The 14841-nt window shown below is 35.1% G+C and overlaps 1 protein-coding gene across 10 annotated transcripts; it reads left to right on the top strand.

Moving 5' to 3' along the window:
• The first annotated feature begins 393 nt into the window (after positions 1-393).
• Positions 394-13691, top strand: LOC18423501 (solute carrier family 40 member 1). 10 transcript variants are annotated; one of them, XR_016061069.1, is made up of 12 exons: positions 429-776; positions 1346-1408; positions 1713-1862; positions 2096-2246; positions 2506-2702; positions 3528-4022; positions 5926-6097; positions 6830-6967; positions 7806-7916; positions 9018-9172; positions 12637-12712; positions 13401-13691. XR_016061069.1 is itself a non-coding variant. In XM_088874221.1 (12 exons), the coding sequence occupies exons 4-12, from the start codon at positions 2097-2099 to the stop codon at positions 13526-13528; spliced, it is 1560 nt and encodes a 519-aa protein (XP_088730347.1). In that variant the 5' UTR covers positions 431-776; positions 1346-1408; positions 1713-1862; position 2096; the 3' UTR covers positions 13529-13691. The 10 variants fall into 10 exon arrangements, 5 of the variants coding, with proteins under 5 accessions (XP_088730344.1, XP_088730345.1, XP_088730347.1 ...); XM_088874221.1 differs by having other exon boundaries at positions 431-776; positions 9080-9172; XR_016061070.1 differs by having other exon boundaries at positions 574-846.
• The last annotated feature ends 1150 nt before the right edge of the window (positions 13692-14841 follow it).

Raw genomic sequence — 14841 nt, 5'->3', positions numbered from 1 at the left:
TAATTACTGATCGCAGGTTAATTAATACCAAGGTTAATGTTTGCAGTGAAGAACCTTCAGGATGCTTATGTTATTTAATTATTGTAAAACATTGATTAAAGTAGGTGTTATTTGACAAAACGACGATTAGGGAAACCCGACAATTTGAATATGATCGCAAGAGGACTTAGGAAATCTTACTAAGGCCCAAATTTGTCATTTATGAAATGTCCAAGTCCTGACACAACAATTTTCTTTTTCCATAGACAAGAGAGTAACAAATCACCCAACAAGCTTTAAAATTTACTAAAAAACCCTTACAGCCCTAAAAAAGGCGCATGCAATGAGAGACCTATTTCTGATATTTGGTTACCTATCAAAAGTATATATATAGCTGCATGGGTTAGGCTTAATAATTTTATAATGGTGAAACTTGTAAGATCACATTCACGGTATCTGATTCAATGGATGGCAATACATTTGTTTGTCGACTGGCATGAGGATTCACCATATCTGACTTCAATGGATGGCGACACATTTGTTTATCGACTGGCATGAGGCATCTTCAAAAACTCGTACATAACTCAGGAGGAAGTATTCATAGAGAGAGAGAGTGAGAGCTTGTTAGAACTTAGAGAGAGAGAGAGAGAGAGAGAGAGCTTGTTAGGATCTGAAGTGGTCATGGAAAACATAAACCAGGCACTTATTGTGTCTGAGGTGCAAGAAGATGCACCAATTCGTCCTCTTCTTCTCAATTATCTCTATGTTGGTCACTTCCTAGCCAGATGGGGTGCAAGGTTCTCTCTTTATCATTGCTTTTCCTTTTACATGATCGGTTCTACCGTTTTCCCTTAGGCGATATCAATGGTAATCCATTTTCTGAGTTTCATTTTCTTTGCATCTGTTATTTATTAGCATTTGAAGTGAATCTCTCTCTCTCTCTCTCTCTCTCTCTCTCTCTCTCTCTCTCTCTCTCTCTCATATGTGATCTAGGATGAAGTTTCACTGTGTTGGTAAATATGATTTGAACTTTGATTCATAGGACATAAAACCTTGCTTGATTTCAACTGCAATTGTCTAGATTTTGTAACCTGGTATAACACTTAAGTCTCAGACTGGGATTTTAGAGGCCCTCACCAAATACTCTGTAGATGAAATAAATGATACCACACTTCAACCAATACCCCTTGCAAATCCTTAGAGTTGCGCCAAAGATTATTTCTTGAGCTTTTGAACTGTGATGCATTGCGAAAGAAAACAAATATTGGTGGAGTAATGATCGAAGAGTTCCTCACCCTTATGGTCTCACCCTTCGCCATTAAGTTAGTGAATAGGCCATGTTAATCCACTGTGTTATTGCATGCAGTGTGCCATGACTCACTCGGACTCAGGCGAGGCCGAGTTTTCTCGAGTTTGGTGTACAACTCAGGTATATAAAAAACAAATTTCAAAAAATTTTAATTTTTTTTAAGATGTTGGATTGTTTTATAATATTTTTGTATATGATTTGGATGTATTTTGGAATGACTGGACTGGTTTTTTGCCATAATCAATATTTTTATATTTTTATATTTTTCTCTTTTTCTGGAATTTTTTAAAGTCCCAAACTGTAAATCGGTTTTCTTCTAAATCCATTTTTTTTCTCTTGTTTTAACTTTTCAAAGTTGTTTTAGGTTTCAATTTACTTTTACTACAAGTTTTTTAATTTTTCGAATTTATTTATTTATTTTAAGGTTCAAAAGGGCCTGTACTGGACTGCACTGATTCCTGAGGACTCCACTGAGTAACTTGCCTCATCCGGGTGGCAATTTCCCTGGCCGAGGAGAGTCCCAGCACACTGATTGTATGCTTTGCCAGTGGGCCACACATAGTTGAAGAAATAGGTGGAATTGAGAATTCAATTTGGTTTTCTTATTTTTCTTCTCATTAAATTTCCCCTATATCCTTAGTAAAACAACTTGTTTAAGACTTGTTAGAAATCAGATATCCCAAATCTAGGCAAATGTCTACAATAGTGAAACTTGCAGACTCTGTTTCACACTTTAAAATGAAAAGTAGCTGTTATTCTATATGTTCTAACAGAGGCATTTCTCTTTATCCTGGATGGTTATTGCAGAATGTGGGAATTCTCTGTTGGCTTATACATGATCAATGTTTGGCCTGATTCCTTACTCCTTGCTGCTATCTATGGTGTTGTTGAAACTGCTTCCATTGCTTTGCTTGGTTCAAATGTTGGTGATTGGGTCAATAGAATGACATATAAGCAGGTCAGTGTCTCTTTCTTTGGTATAGCTTCAGTGTAGCAATATTAGTTCAGATGACCCTGTCTTAGCCAGCTAGAGAGTGATCGTTCTATGTCTTAGATTGTCATCGTATTTTTTTGGTGATTGGTTTGATAGAATGACATGTAGGCCGGTCGGTTTCTCGCTTTTTGATCCAGTCTTAGATAGCTAGTGACTGATTTTTTTTTTTGATCTTAGTTTACCTTTACAGAGAAATAAACTAACAATTGGGCATCTGGCACAGGTTCTTCAAGGTTGGTTGCTTACTCAAAACTTCTCTTTCATGTTAGCTGGAGGCACAGTGTTTGCAGTACTATCCTGTAATGGTTTGAAGTCCACAAATTTTCCGATATTTATGGTTCTTGTTTCTCTCATAAACATTGCTGGGGCCGTTGGTGCTCTTTCAACCCTTGCTGGTACGATCTTGGTACAGAGAGAGTGGTAAGTAATGGATTGGGTTAATCTAGAGAGGACAATTCTTGTATAGTATGGCTACTTTTTTGTTAGAGTAGCTTATGTGGTTTTTGCCAATTCTTTATATAAATGCAAAACATAAACCATAACAGGCTTGTGGGCTTTGTTGGTGACTACATGCCCAAGAGAAATTAGAAAGCGAATCAAGAATTCAATTTGGAACTTAGTAGAGAGGTGATCATGTGTAATATGGGGTTATCTTCTAGCAAAATGTGACTTAAGATAAATATATGGTATGTACCATGTTCAGAATCCATCTTAACTCTTTCTTGTACCAGATCGGACCTGGTCTGAGTGAGCGATGTTATGGTGATATGCATAAGATGGACTAAATTTCTACCATTCTTTCCCTGAGTGACTTTATGAAAATATTTGAGTATTTTCTTTGTTCTTGGCTTGCACTATTTTGCATCTTGCATGATTGTTTCATTTTTGAAAATTTTATTTACTTATCTATTGATCGATAAAATAATGTTGCCTATATTGAACAGTGTAATCCTCACAATTAAGATTTAGACATGGTGTTTTGTTCTCATCGTATTTTGTCTAATCTTTTTCTTGTTGCATTATATGGAACTTGTTATGAGGTTGGATTTGCTTATTGAGCATGAAAATATAAATTTGAAAGGTGGCTTGAAACAATGCAATGGGTGGAATGTCTTCCTTAAACATTATCTATAATACTTTCTCTTTTTATTTATTTGGCTTGAAGTTGTCTTAGTATGTATCATATATGGGTGTGTTCCCTTTGTGGTTGTCTAATAATGATTCTGGGTGACGTCTTCACTGCAGGATAGTTGTAATTTCAGGCAGCCAATCTTCTGAAATTCTGACCCAAATGAACTCGGTTATTCGACGTATTGACTTAACCTGCAAGTTGTTGGCTCCTGTTGTTACTGGATTTCTTATAAGCTTTATATCCCTAAAAGCATCAGCAATAGCTTTTGCCTTGTGGACTATTTTATCTGTTTGGTTAGAATATTGGCTTCTGTCCTCTGTATACCATGGAACTCCAGCTTTGATGAAGAAAAGTAGGCCAGAGAAGACTGCAAAAACCAATTCAGATGATTCTTTGAGTTGTTCATTAGATTTAGAGGAGAGAGGGGATTCTTCTTCTTTGGAACAACGAGTTCATTTAACGGGACAAAATGAGGTTCACACCTCAAAAAGGGGAATCATGACAAGGCTCTTGAAGCTTCCTACAATTGCTGGATGGCTTGTATATACTAGGCAGGATGTGTTGATACCTGGAGTAGCTTTATCCTTGCTCTATTTTACCGTCCTCAGGTAATCACTGTTCTACTTGTCTCTGAAACTTTGGTTTCCTTACGATTTGAATCTACTTTGTGATTTGTAATACTGCATATGATTGTTGTGATTAAATTTGATGTGATTATGAGAAATGGCCCACCACTTATATCCAACAGTTTTTCCCTTGTTAGTCTCACTCATCTATGTATCAACCCTACACTATGTTTTGAGTGGCACAAAAATTTTGATGTATCAACAGAGATAATTTTCATAGTCAGTTACTTGAAAAAGGTAAGGCAACAACCTAATAAATTTGGTGGCATGCTAGATTTTCCCAAAGATAACTGTTTGTATGGCCATTTCTTGCATCAACTACTGAGTCATACACATGTTGACAGTGTCCATAATTTCGTGTATGATTCATATGTCCATTCTTGGGAATATCTATCATGCTAACAAACATTATTACCAGATGTTGATCTTTTGTCAAGAACTCCTTAAATGTCTTGTTGGCATGAGTTTCTGTTCTTAAGAAATGTGGAAGTTGGAGCTTAAAATATTCAGAGATGCTTCTTGAATCATGAAATCCAACAAATTTCTAACTTCTAAATACTGGATGCTTCGGCAGAGTAGTTCAAAACTTGATGTAAATTGGGCTCTGGTTTCAAGAATTGGTTTATGAATTGTGCTTAGATTTTGCCTATGGTAGGAGAAATGGAACCAACTTTGGTTCCAAATTTTTAGAACATAACCAACATCGACTCCTTTGGCTGTTGAGGTATTTGCAATGGGGACTTTTAGGTTTTTGAGCCTGGTTTTGGGTTGTTGGGGGAGATTACTCGAGTTTGGATAGGTTTAGAAGGAAAGATGGTAAAATAGGAGAATGGGTTTGCTTGGTTACTACATGGAGGATTTGTAGGATCATCATCATCATCATAGCCTTTTCCCAATTAATTGGGGTCGGCTACATGAATCTTGGTCCACCATTCTGCTCTATTTAAGGCCATACTCTCAGTGAGGCCATAAGTCCCCCTATCTTTGTTTTTTTACTACATGGAGGATTTGTTGGATATGACTATGAAAACATTATAGCTTTTTTCTTTAAATTAGAAAGATAATAATGATGTCGTAGTCCAGGTTAAGGGTAAAGAGTTTGGAGGTTATTGGTATAGGTTTTCTTTTGCAGTTGAGGGATTTTAACTGGTGAGGTGGGGGCTTTGTTGCTGGTTTTGGGTTGGTGATGGATATTGTTTTGAAGGAAAGATGGTCAAACATGATCCTTCGTAACTACATGAAGGTTTTGATAGGATGTGAATGAGATCTCTTTAAGTAGAAAAAAAGGAATGGTTATACTCTTTTTTTTCCTGATATGTAAATATAAAATTTAGGGCTAATAAGATGTTGCTGACCATGTCATAGGTCGAGGGAGCTTGGAGGTTATTGATGTAGAATAGTAGAAGGTAACTTGTGAGTATGTGGAGAAATAGACCTCTCTCATTGATAATAGTTCAAATCCTAAAGACAATTGATTTTACGTAATGCAGTAGGGCCTTACATATTTACTGAATATTCATTACACATTCGATGGCATAAGTTGGGCCTTGGCCCTGGTTACCAGAGGATGCCACCTCCCAAAGGCAATTCTATAAGAATATCAAGAATGGTCTTTTCTAGTTTATGTGGCAGCAATCTAATAATGTGATGTGGTCTTTTCTTTTTTTAGTGATTGTGAACTATGATGACTGATAAATAAGAGTATAGAAACAAGAGACTATGCCCAGTCTTAACATCGACCTCTTCTTTTATTAACATATCATACAAAATATTTTTCTTATTTTCTTCGCATAAGTATTGCATTATTTTTCTTTCTGTAGTTCTTTATACGGGAAATTTTGATAACTAGATGAGAATCTAATAATTATCCTTTCGCCCTTTACAGCTTTGGGACATTAATGACAGCAACTTTGGAGTGGGAAGGGATCCCAGCATATGTAATTGGAATTGCACGAGGAATAAGTGCTATGATTGGTATATCAGCGACACTATTGTATCCAATATTACACTCACACCTTTCATCTCTTCGTACAGGACTTTGGTCCATATGGGCTCAGGTATTGCTTAGTTATAGAGAAAGATGAAGAATTAATTTATGATTTCATGAATTTCTGGTATTCTTGATACATATGTCTATGGTGGAGCACCTCACAATTTGATTAGATGGTTTACTGTAGTTTTTCTTTTGGTTAGACATCATGATAGATCTGATAGTGTTATTCGGTCTAGACTGAAAAAGCCATATGAAATTGTATGTTGGGATGCATAAATAAATTGTATGTTGCCATGGAAAGTGGATGGATGAGTGGAAACATGGTTTCTCCAAAGTACTTGCATAATATTATCATAAATAATTCATAAATAATTTAAGGCATACTTGTATATTTGTATGCAATGATATCCTCATCTTCAACTTAGCAGGAGTAAAAAAGAAAGACATTCTCATACCTATGAGGATATCTTTATCCTTATGTCTTTATGGGTATTTTGATTATTCTGGCCTTGTGTACACAGGCATAAATGTAATCTTCCTGATTAAGTTAATGAAATCCAGTTGCCCAAATTTCATATCATGTTAATATATTGGTGATAAGTCATTAGTGTACTCGTAATAAATTGGAAGTCGGCATCTTTGGGGATTCATAAATTAATAGAAACTATGTTCAATGAAAATGTGGTTTAAGCCTGGGAAAAGATAGATGATATTATATGTAGATACAGCTCTAGCACTAGGTGCTGTCCGATGCTATCATGGTATTTTGTTTTGATATCTACTTGTTTTTGAGCAGTGGTCCCTTTTATTGGTATCCATTGCTTCACTTTGGGTTCAAAATACATATTTGTCAGCATGGATGCTAATGGGAGGAGTTGCCTCATCACGTCTCGGATTATGGATGTTTGATTTGTCCGTAATACAACAAATGCAGGTACATTTCATTTTTAAGAGTGGTAAGCTTTCACAGCTTCTAATTATGACCTGAGTGATTTGTTAGGCTATCTAGTACCTTTTTTTGTGAAATCCTTATGTATTCTTAAAGTCGCAGAACTGAATATTATAAAGTTATATGTAAACATGTTAACTTGGTTCATGAATATTGGCTGTAGAAAGATTAAAATTGAAAGCTACAATCATCATCATCATCTAAGCCTTATCCGAACTATTTGGGGTCATGTTCCACCATTTTGCGCATATGTTCAGGATTCATGACAAGATTTGGCAAAGTTTTACTCTGGGTGGGTGCCCTACCTAACACAACCCTCCTCCTTTACTCGGGCTTGGGACCAGCATGACCAGCTTGGGGACAGCCAAGGCAGAGTTATGTAGAATTCAAAGTTACAATCATGATGTGGAACCTGCCATTCTATATTTTTTGGAGAAGAATTGTGCTCTCAATCAGCTCTCACTTTCTTATTTAATTTCATGATTTATATGTGCACAACATATAGATCTGTTTACACTATTGTCCATCAGCGGTCAGCATTATGACCTAGTTGCTCTAAAATTCAATTATATGTGTTATGATATTTTGTAGGTTGACTCTAATAGTTTACTTTGTTTCCTGCTTGTCCCAATAGAATCTTTTTTAATTGAACTCGTTTTTCTGAAATGAAGATTCCAATTCTGGATTATGTCATTGTTGGCCAAAAATATAACATGAATGAATTTTAATAACCATGATTCAAATGTATCACGATTTTTATTTTGGGTGGAAATTTTTATTTGGGAGGTACAAGACATTTATAATTGCTCTGATGTCTGTCCAGGATTCTGTTCCAGAAGCAGATCGTTGTGTTGTGGGGGGTGTGCAGAATTCACTCCAATCAATGATGGATTTGTTGGGCTATGTAATGGGGTTAATTATTTCAAATCCAAAGGTCATTTTGCAACTTATTTGCTCTATATGTATAGAAAAATTTGGACTAGCAATTGATAAACATTATATGACTGATTTTAATACCATAACTAAACTACGTACATGGGGAAATTGCATTTATTTGCATGTTATTCTTATCGAGCTGGGTAATAATGTAAATTTCTGCCTTGCTTAGTTTCCTCGATAAATAGCAATTTTATTCAACGATATATATAGAAAACATGCTATAATTTGCAGCAATATGCATTTGAATTACGTAGAGTACAAAGCTATAAATCAAGTAGCAGGGATGGAATCCACAATTTGCCCACCTTAAACCCACTCTCTCATCGCACATTGAATAATGGATACCTTCTCTAAGGGTAAAAGGTTTTGTAATGGTTAGATGGACTTGAAACATAAAATTCAAATTGTAAACCCATGAAGTTCTCCTGAAGTACATTCCTCTTCGCTTAGCTGATTTGTAAGGGCAAAGAATGGCAAAAATATGGAAACATTCAGAAAAAAGGCAACAATTTTTTGGAAAAAAATTGGTGTTGATAACTACAAAAACATTGTGAAAAGTTGATGATATTAACACTGATTCATACATATTTCTTCAGTGATTTATGTATTTAACAAAAAAATTTCAAATGCGATTTTTAAAAACTCATCTTTCGGTGTTTGAGGCACCCGTGCACCTGCATTTAGCAGGGGAAAAAGCTCATGGTTGGGATTTGGGGGACCTTGATTTAACTCATCTCCGAAACCTTATCCTAAAACACTTATGTTCCAATATACTGAGTCATAAATAGTTTTTAGAATTTCTATAATGTTAAATAAGGTAATTTTAAAATTTCTGCTGGGGAATTTAAAAATTAACTTAAACTCGACCAGTCTTCCTTCTGAGCTAAGTCTGAAATTTTAATCATTACTGATGCTTGAATGAAACCAATAGTAAGAAGCAAAAAAATTCAATTTTTGCATTTTTTACAGAAAGGAAACACTATTTTAATATGACTATTTCAGTTGATATACGTGCTTTCAGTAGTACATAAGTTCACTTTCTCACGTAGGCATGGAAACTAATCAATATTTTTTCTTTCTTTTTGTTTTTTTGTAGGATTTTGGGGAGTTAGCTATCATGTCATTCTTTTCAGTAACATTGGCTGCTGTGCTTTATAGTGTTCATGTGTACCACGTGCGGAGGCACCTTTTTCACTTCGACAAGTTCTTAAGGAAGTTCCATTGGATGAACACATCACCCTTAAATTAGAGGTCAGTTTCATGTGTTATACAGGTTTTTTCTGCTCATTTTTTCCAATTTTAATGTAGCTATGTAAGTTATTTATTAAGATTAATATGAGCCATCAAACCTTCATTTTATGTTATAAGCCATTTATTTAGGACAAACTATTGTTTGCAGTTTAATATATACCTTTTTATGGATAATTTAGTTTATAACCTTCATAATCGAGTATTTATGGATAGTATGCCCCATGCGTGTCCTCCCTAATATTTCATTTAGGTATGTTACATTTTGATGAATTTGATAGTACACAAGTGTTAAAAGAAGAAACCTCGAGCAGCTGGAACATTTCTGGTTGTAAAATTTCTTGTGCAAAGTGGTCATTTTGGGAAACTATAATGTTTAATTACTGGACTATCCGCCTGATCATGGCATGAAATTCTGCCAAAATTTTGTTGTTTTCCCATGTCCAGTTGCTTGTTAAGCAGGCATACTTTGCTTCAATTGTGGGAAATTTGTTCCTAAATTGACGCAGCGATATCTAGAGAAGAAGGATTCAACCACAACCACCCAAAACAACCTAGGAAAAATCCAATAGAAGCTTTGAAACAAGAGAGAACTATTCTGTGGTTGAGTCCTCAATGGTGCATGTCTTGGTACTTTCTTTCTTCAAAAAAGTGTGAAATTTCTTCATTGAAAATGAATCTCTCTGGCCCCTCACGTCAGGTCAGCACCCTTCTCTTTTATACATAAAAAACAAGAAAAATAAGAGACATAAAAGCCCAACTTCCCTAGCCCTACCTGACTTCGATTCAACTGAAAGACTCCATCTTTCATATCTATATGTGATTTCTAGTTAGCTAAAGGCACCCTCTTTCCTATTTCCCATCTCGCTCTATATAGCCTTTGTATGCCCCTCATCCAATCCCACAAAAGAAGGAAACATGCATCGCTTTGCCCAGTTCTTACCTAGCTAAAAGGTCTCCGCACTCACTCATAAAATTGGATATCCCCATCAAAATAGAACCTCAATGACACATTTTGGGGAATTCCATATGCCATGTCACTTTTAATGAAATCCTAGCACTTCCTAAACGACAATGCTACCTTTTGATAATTAAATTGTGACACTAACTATTTTCTTAAATTGCCCCTAAAATCCCAACAGAACTAAACATTCAAATAAGCTCTGAAAACCACAAAAACGATACATCCATTAATCCATAAAATCAAAATCCAAAGTAAACCAAAGTCTCTTCATCTAGCTCCTGCATCAAACATTTAATGTGAACGCAAATTGATTGATGCAAATTTTATGGAGATACCTAATGTCCACCATAGTAAGCAAATCGGTGTATTAAATGCATTTTATGTAAAAAATTTGTAAATTTACAAGACTGTTAGAACTCCATTTTTGAAACTATCATTAAACTATCAGATTTTTTTGGCGAAAATTCATTAAGTGCATATTGTATGGGTTGTTAAAATTACCTTTTTAAAATAGGGTTTTCATTTTTTTTTATCATGTCAGCCAGAAGTCTTGAATAACATTTTTTTATTTGAATTTGAAGTCCTCATTTTTTGCTAGTTAGATGCACTTACTCACAAATTAGATTTTCTTAAAGGTTCATTAGAAATAATGTGCCAAAGTATAATGTTATTCTTGACCCATTGAGAATCATAATTCCTTAAGTTTTAAATTTTCAAAAGAAAAAGTAATTAGTGGACTGATATCATGGTTGGCAAAAGCTTTTTAAATTTTCTATCTGCCATGCATTTTTGGGACTGATATCATGGTTGGCAAAAGCTTTTTAAATTTTCTATCTGCCATGCATTTTTGGGTTTTACTCTTTGTAAGATTTTGTTAAAAAAGGTGTGAGTCCAGACCTAACTTGTACTTTAAAAAAGAAAAAATTCACTTTTTGGGGCCGTATATTTTGGATCTAAGCTGTATAGATCCCATCTTTGTTTGTCATCTCCTGTATGTCTAACTATGGCGTCCACCAGTATCAGTTATTGTTTAGGCTGAATTTTGATAAATTGTGGATGGATTCTGCCATGTGTTAAGAAAGCCTGCCCAAATTGAATTTATACTACTAATTTCCTCTTGATTTCAGTCAATGGGCATATAGTTTCAGTTTCAGGCATCACTACAATAGGAATGAGATCATATGTTCAAAAAATGAACTTGCATTTTATGTAAATATAACTGTTGAAGTTGGAAGTATCTAGGTTATAGATTATTGTTGAAGTATCCTATTTTTATTTCCTCTGTTATTTCTGTATATGTTCTTGAATCAAAAGGATCTACAAAGAAACTATGTTTTTTAATAAAATGGCCCTAGTTACACATCTTCTAAGAAGAAAAGACTAATCGGTTTTACCATTTCTAGGCCTAGCTCTTACACTCCACACACACACATAGCACACGCGCAAACATACAGACCTACACATGCCCGTGGACACACAGACACACGGATAATGCACACACACATACACAACACACACATGCAGAGAGAGAGAGAGAGAGAGAGAGAGAGAGAGAGAGAGGGCAGAAAGAAGATGGTGTTTTTATTTATCTGATCTTAAGAAGTACATTGGTTTTGAAGATCTTCAAAACCAGTGCTGTTATGTAAATCTCCACTGAACCTATGTTTTCTTAGTTTGAGTTAAATAAGCTTTGATTAAATTAAATTGAACAATAACATTGCTAGCAAGTATAGGACGTGTAGAATCCTTTAGGAGAGAGCAACTTTCTCGAGAAGCAAGAATAGCATCTTCCAGTGGAAGAAAACAGTAACAAATTAAAAAGAAAACACTTTTCTTAACACTTTGTTGGGAAGCTCTCATACCTCCACTTTTTGCTTAACTTTCTCTAGCCTGGAAAAAAGGCAATAGTTAACTAAATGATTAATAAACATAATCATTTCAATAATCTATTAGAATGCATCATCATTTTTGGCTTAATTATCTCAAAACTCCAGCTACTCGGCTTGGCACAACTGTAATCTTATTGCAATGTCAAGGTGTTATTTTGCCTGTCCCTTATATTTTTCAGAGAGAGAGAGAATTGATCCTAGTTATGTGTGGTTACCACCTGTCTCTTCTTTTAGGAATGATGTGCTAGTGTGAATGCTTCTTTAACTCTAAGTGGAAAAGATGTGCCTATGACTTTTTTCCTTTTCAGTAGTAGCCCCACCGTTTTGTCATTTTGCCTTGAGAAACTAAAAGTTGCCCAACCCCAAGAAAAGAATCTCTCAGGCCACCTATTTAAACCCAATCAATTCAATTTTCTAGCCAAACATCATATCTCCTGCGACTCTCCTCTCTCTAACTGAAACCCTCTGCTCAACTCTGTATTTCCACTATCCGAACATGGCTGTGAGTATCTGATTCCAATTGAATGGTTTACTTCTTTTTGTTTCTTTCTCTTCTTTTTCTTGTTCACTTGTTCTTCTTTTATTGAAGATAGAGAAATATGGTGGTTGTACAGGTGGTGGAACTCAGAGTGGGCATGCACTGTGAGAGGTGTATCAAGGCGATCAAGAAGGCAGTTAAGAAGATCGAAGGTAGGCGATGAAACCCAGTTTAGGATTCGATTAATCTAATTCTTAACTGAGTTGATTGTAATATCAAGAATAGGAAAAACCCATTTCAGAAATCAATTGATCTACATGATTCTTTATTTAATCTAAACAATGTTTTTTAACTCACCTCAGGCCTCGGACTTGACCCGGGCCGAAGGGAGTAACTTGGCTTGTCTGAGTAGAGTACAGGGCCCAAAAGGCCATAATTTTTTAAAAAATAAAAAATTGTTTAAAAATAAAATAAAAATTGTAAAAGTGAAACAAAACCAAAGGTAGCATAAAAGTCCAAAAAAGCATGAAAATATAGAAAACATGCATGTAGAAAAAATGGTATATGTTTGGAGACAATTTAGAAAGACCTATTGAAAGAGAAAAATATAAAAATGGGCCATATGACAAGAAAACCTCACAACCCATTGTAAAAAATATCTGAAGTATGATTTCTGTTTTTATATTTTTTTTACACTTTTTTTAATCTTTTTAAGTGACCCAAGGTGTCCCTGAGCACTCGGCTCCTCAAGGAGCCAAGTCTGATTCCGAGTTTCAATCATTGAATCTAAATACACTCTCTATGACAAGTCAATTGAACCCAGTTTAGATTCTTTTGTGGAAATGAAAATTTGGCAGTTTTTCGCTGACATCTAATTCGCTTCATGCCTATGATGTGCAGATATTGAGACATACAAGGTGGACATAGAGCTGAAGAAGCTCACAGTTACAGGGAATGTAACAACTGAAGAAGTCGTCAGAGAATTGAATAAAATTGGGAAGCCTGCAACTGAATGGTGTGATGAGTAGCTGCACTCACCAGTAGAAGCTATTAGAGGTCTTATGAGAAATAGGACTGGGTTCATTGATGGTTATTTTTTGTTGTATAACAAATAAATATGTGGTTAAATTTTATAAAGGAAAATTTGTTAGCCCATTTTCTTCTTGTATAATAACAAGCATTTTCTGAAAAGCCCTGGTATTGTGCTTTTTTAGGTTGGGAAGCTCTCTCTATGTCATTGCATGATTTATGGGATGGCTACTAGTTCTCAAGAAATTAGGGACTCCAACTTTTTGTTTTTATTTTTACAGCAAGTTTATTTTTTCTTTATTGTCTATGATGGGAAAGCTTTGATCATCTTCTAGTAGGTAAGATCGAATTCAAAACTACTGCCGAGGGCCTTTCAAATACACCGTACGTTTTGGAAACCAGTTTTAATATCAGAGTCTCAGCATCGTTTTCTAGCTCTCCATGCACCTGCGTGTGCGCCTGAGAGAGAGACAGAGAGAGAGAACACTTTTGTTGGAGATTTGACCATGATTAACTTTAGCAAGGTCACCCGATTTTTATTCTGCCAAAAGATATTCTAGTCCCACTGGAGTAGACTATTCATTTACTTCTCCGGTAAAATCCCAATTTTGGGACCCTAAATTTTGGGGATGTGACATCTTCATCTTCAACTGATAGATTAACCTCAATAAAAAAAAGTCATAAGTGTATCTTTTATTCACTTGAGAAAAAATAATGTCCCAAGATTGAATGGAAACCATTTTTTTTTCTTAGAGGGTAAGATTTTCGTAGAGCGTAAGATCTAAGTGTTATAAAACTCGAAGTTTACATTTTTTATTTTTTTTAGAATAATCATCTTGTAATTCCTAAGTAGTTCCCAAAATTTCTAAAAAAATCCCAGCAAGTATATCTTATGACCAAGGAAGAAGTGAACTATGCTCCTGAGGGAGCATAGTATTCGTGTGCTTTTATTATTGGTTAAGAGCCAATGGGGCGCACATAAAAAATCATTGTTTTCATAGTTTTGGGGACCCGAAAAAATGTAAAAGTGTGTGCGAGGTTTGTACAAGGTGACCACCTTTTATGCTGTGCAAGTAAGGTGCACTTATAAATTTTTCCAAAAAATTGTAGTTCCAGTATTGAAAATCTTACGTAGTTCCAGTATTGAAAACCTTACAATGACTTGAAAATCCATATTCAACCCTATAAAACCCAAAATTCTAGAAACAACTGCGCGGATCGAGCAAATCTATATGCACATGAAAATTTTGTTAACAGATGATCCAAACAACTCATTACAAGATGCATTATTTTTAGAATTTGAAATTTTTTT

The sequence above is a fragment of the Amborella trichopoda genome, chromosome 8 (genome assembly GCF_054954075.1).
Source record: "Amborella trichopoda isolate Santa Cruz 75 chromosome 8, AtrichopodaSantaCruz75HAP2 v2.0, whole genome shotgun sequence".
Taxonomy (NCBI): Eukaryota; Viridiplantae; Streptophyta; class Magnoliopsida; order Amborellales; family Amborellaceae; genus Amborella; species Amborella trichopoda.
Note: the sequence above shows the minus strand (reverse complement) of the source record. Positions and strands in the feature narration are given on the sequence as shown.

What these genes read in the sequence shown, in the direction of transcription:
- LOC18423501 (XM_088874218.1), top strand. Translation starts at nt 661, where the DNA reads ATGGAAAACATAAACCAGGCACTTATTGTGTCTGAGGTGCAAGAAGAT. An exon ending in CTCTATTTTACCGTCCTCAG is followed by an intron (nt 4,023 to 5,925) that starts GTAATCACTGTT and finishes CGCCCTTTACAG; the next exon opens with CTTTGGGACATTAATGACAG. An exon ending in ACATCACCCTTAAATTAGAG is followed by an intron (nt 9,173 to 12,636) that starts GTCAGTTTCATG and finishes GTGGTTGTACAG; the next exon opens with GTGGTGGAACTCAGAGTGGG.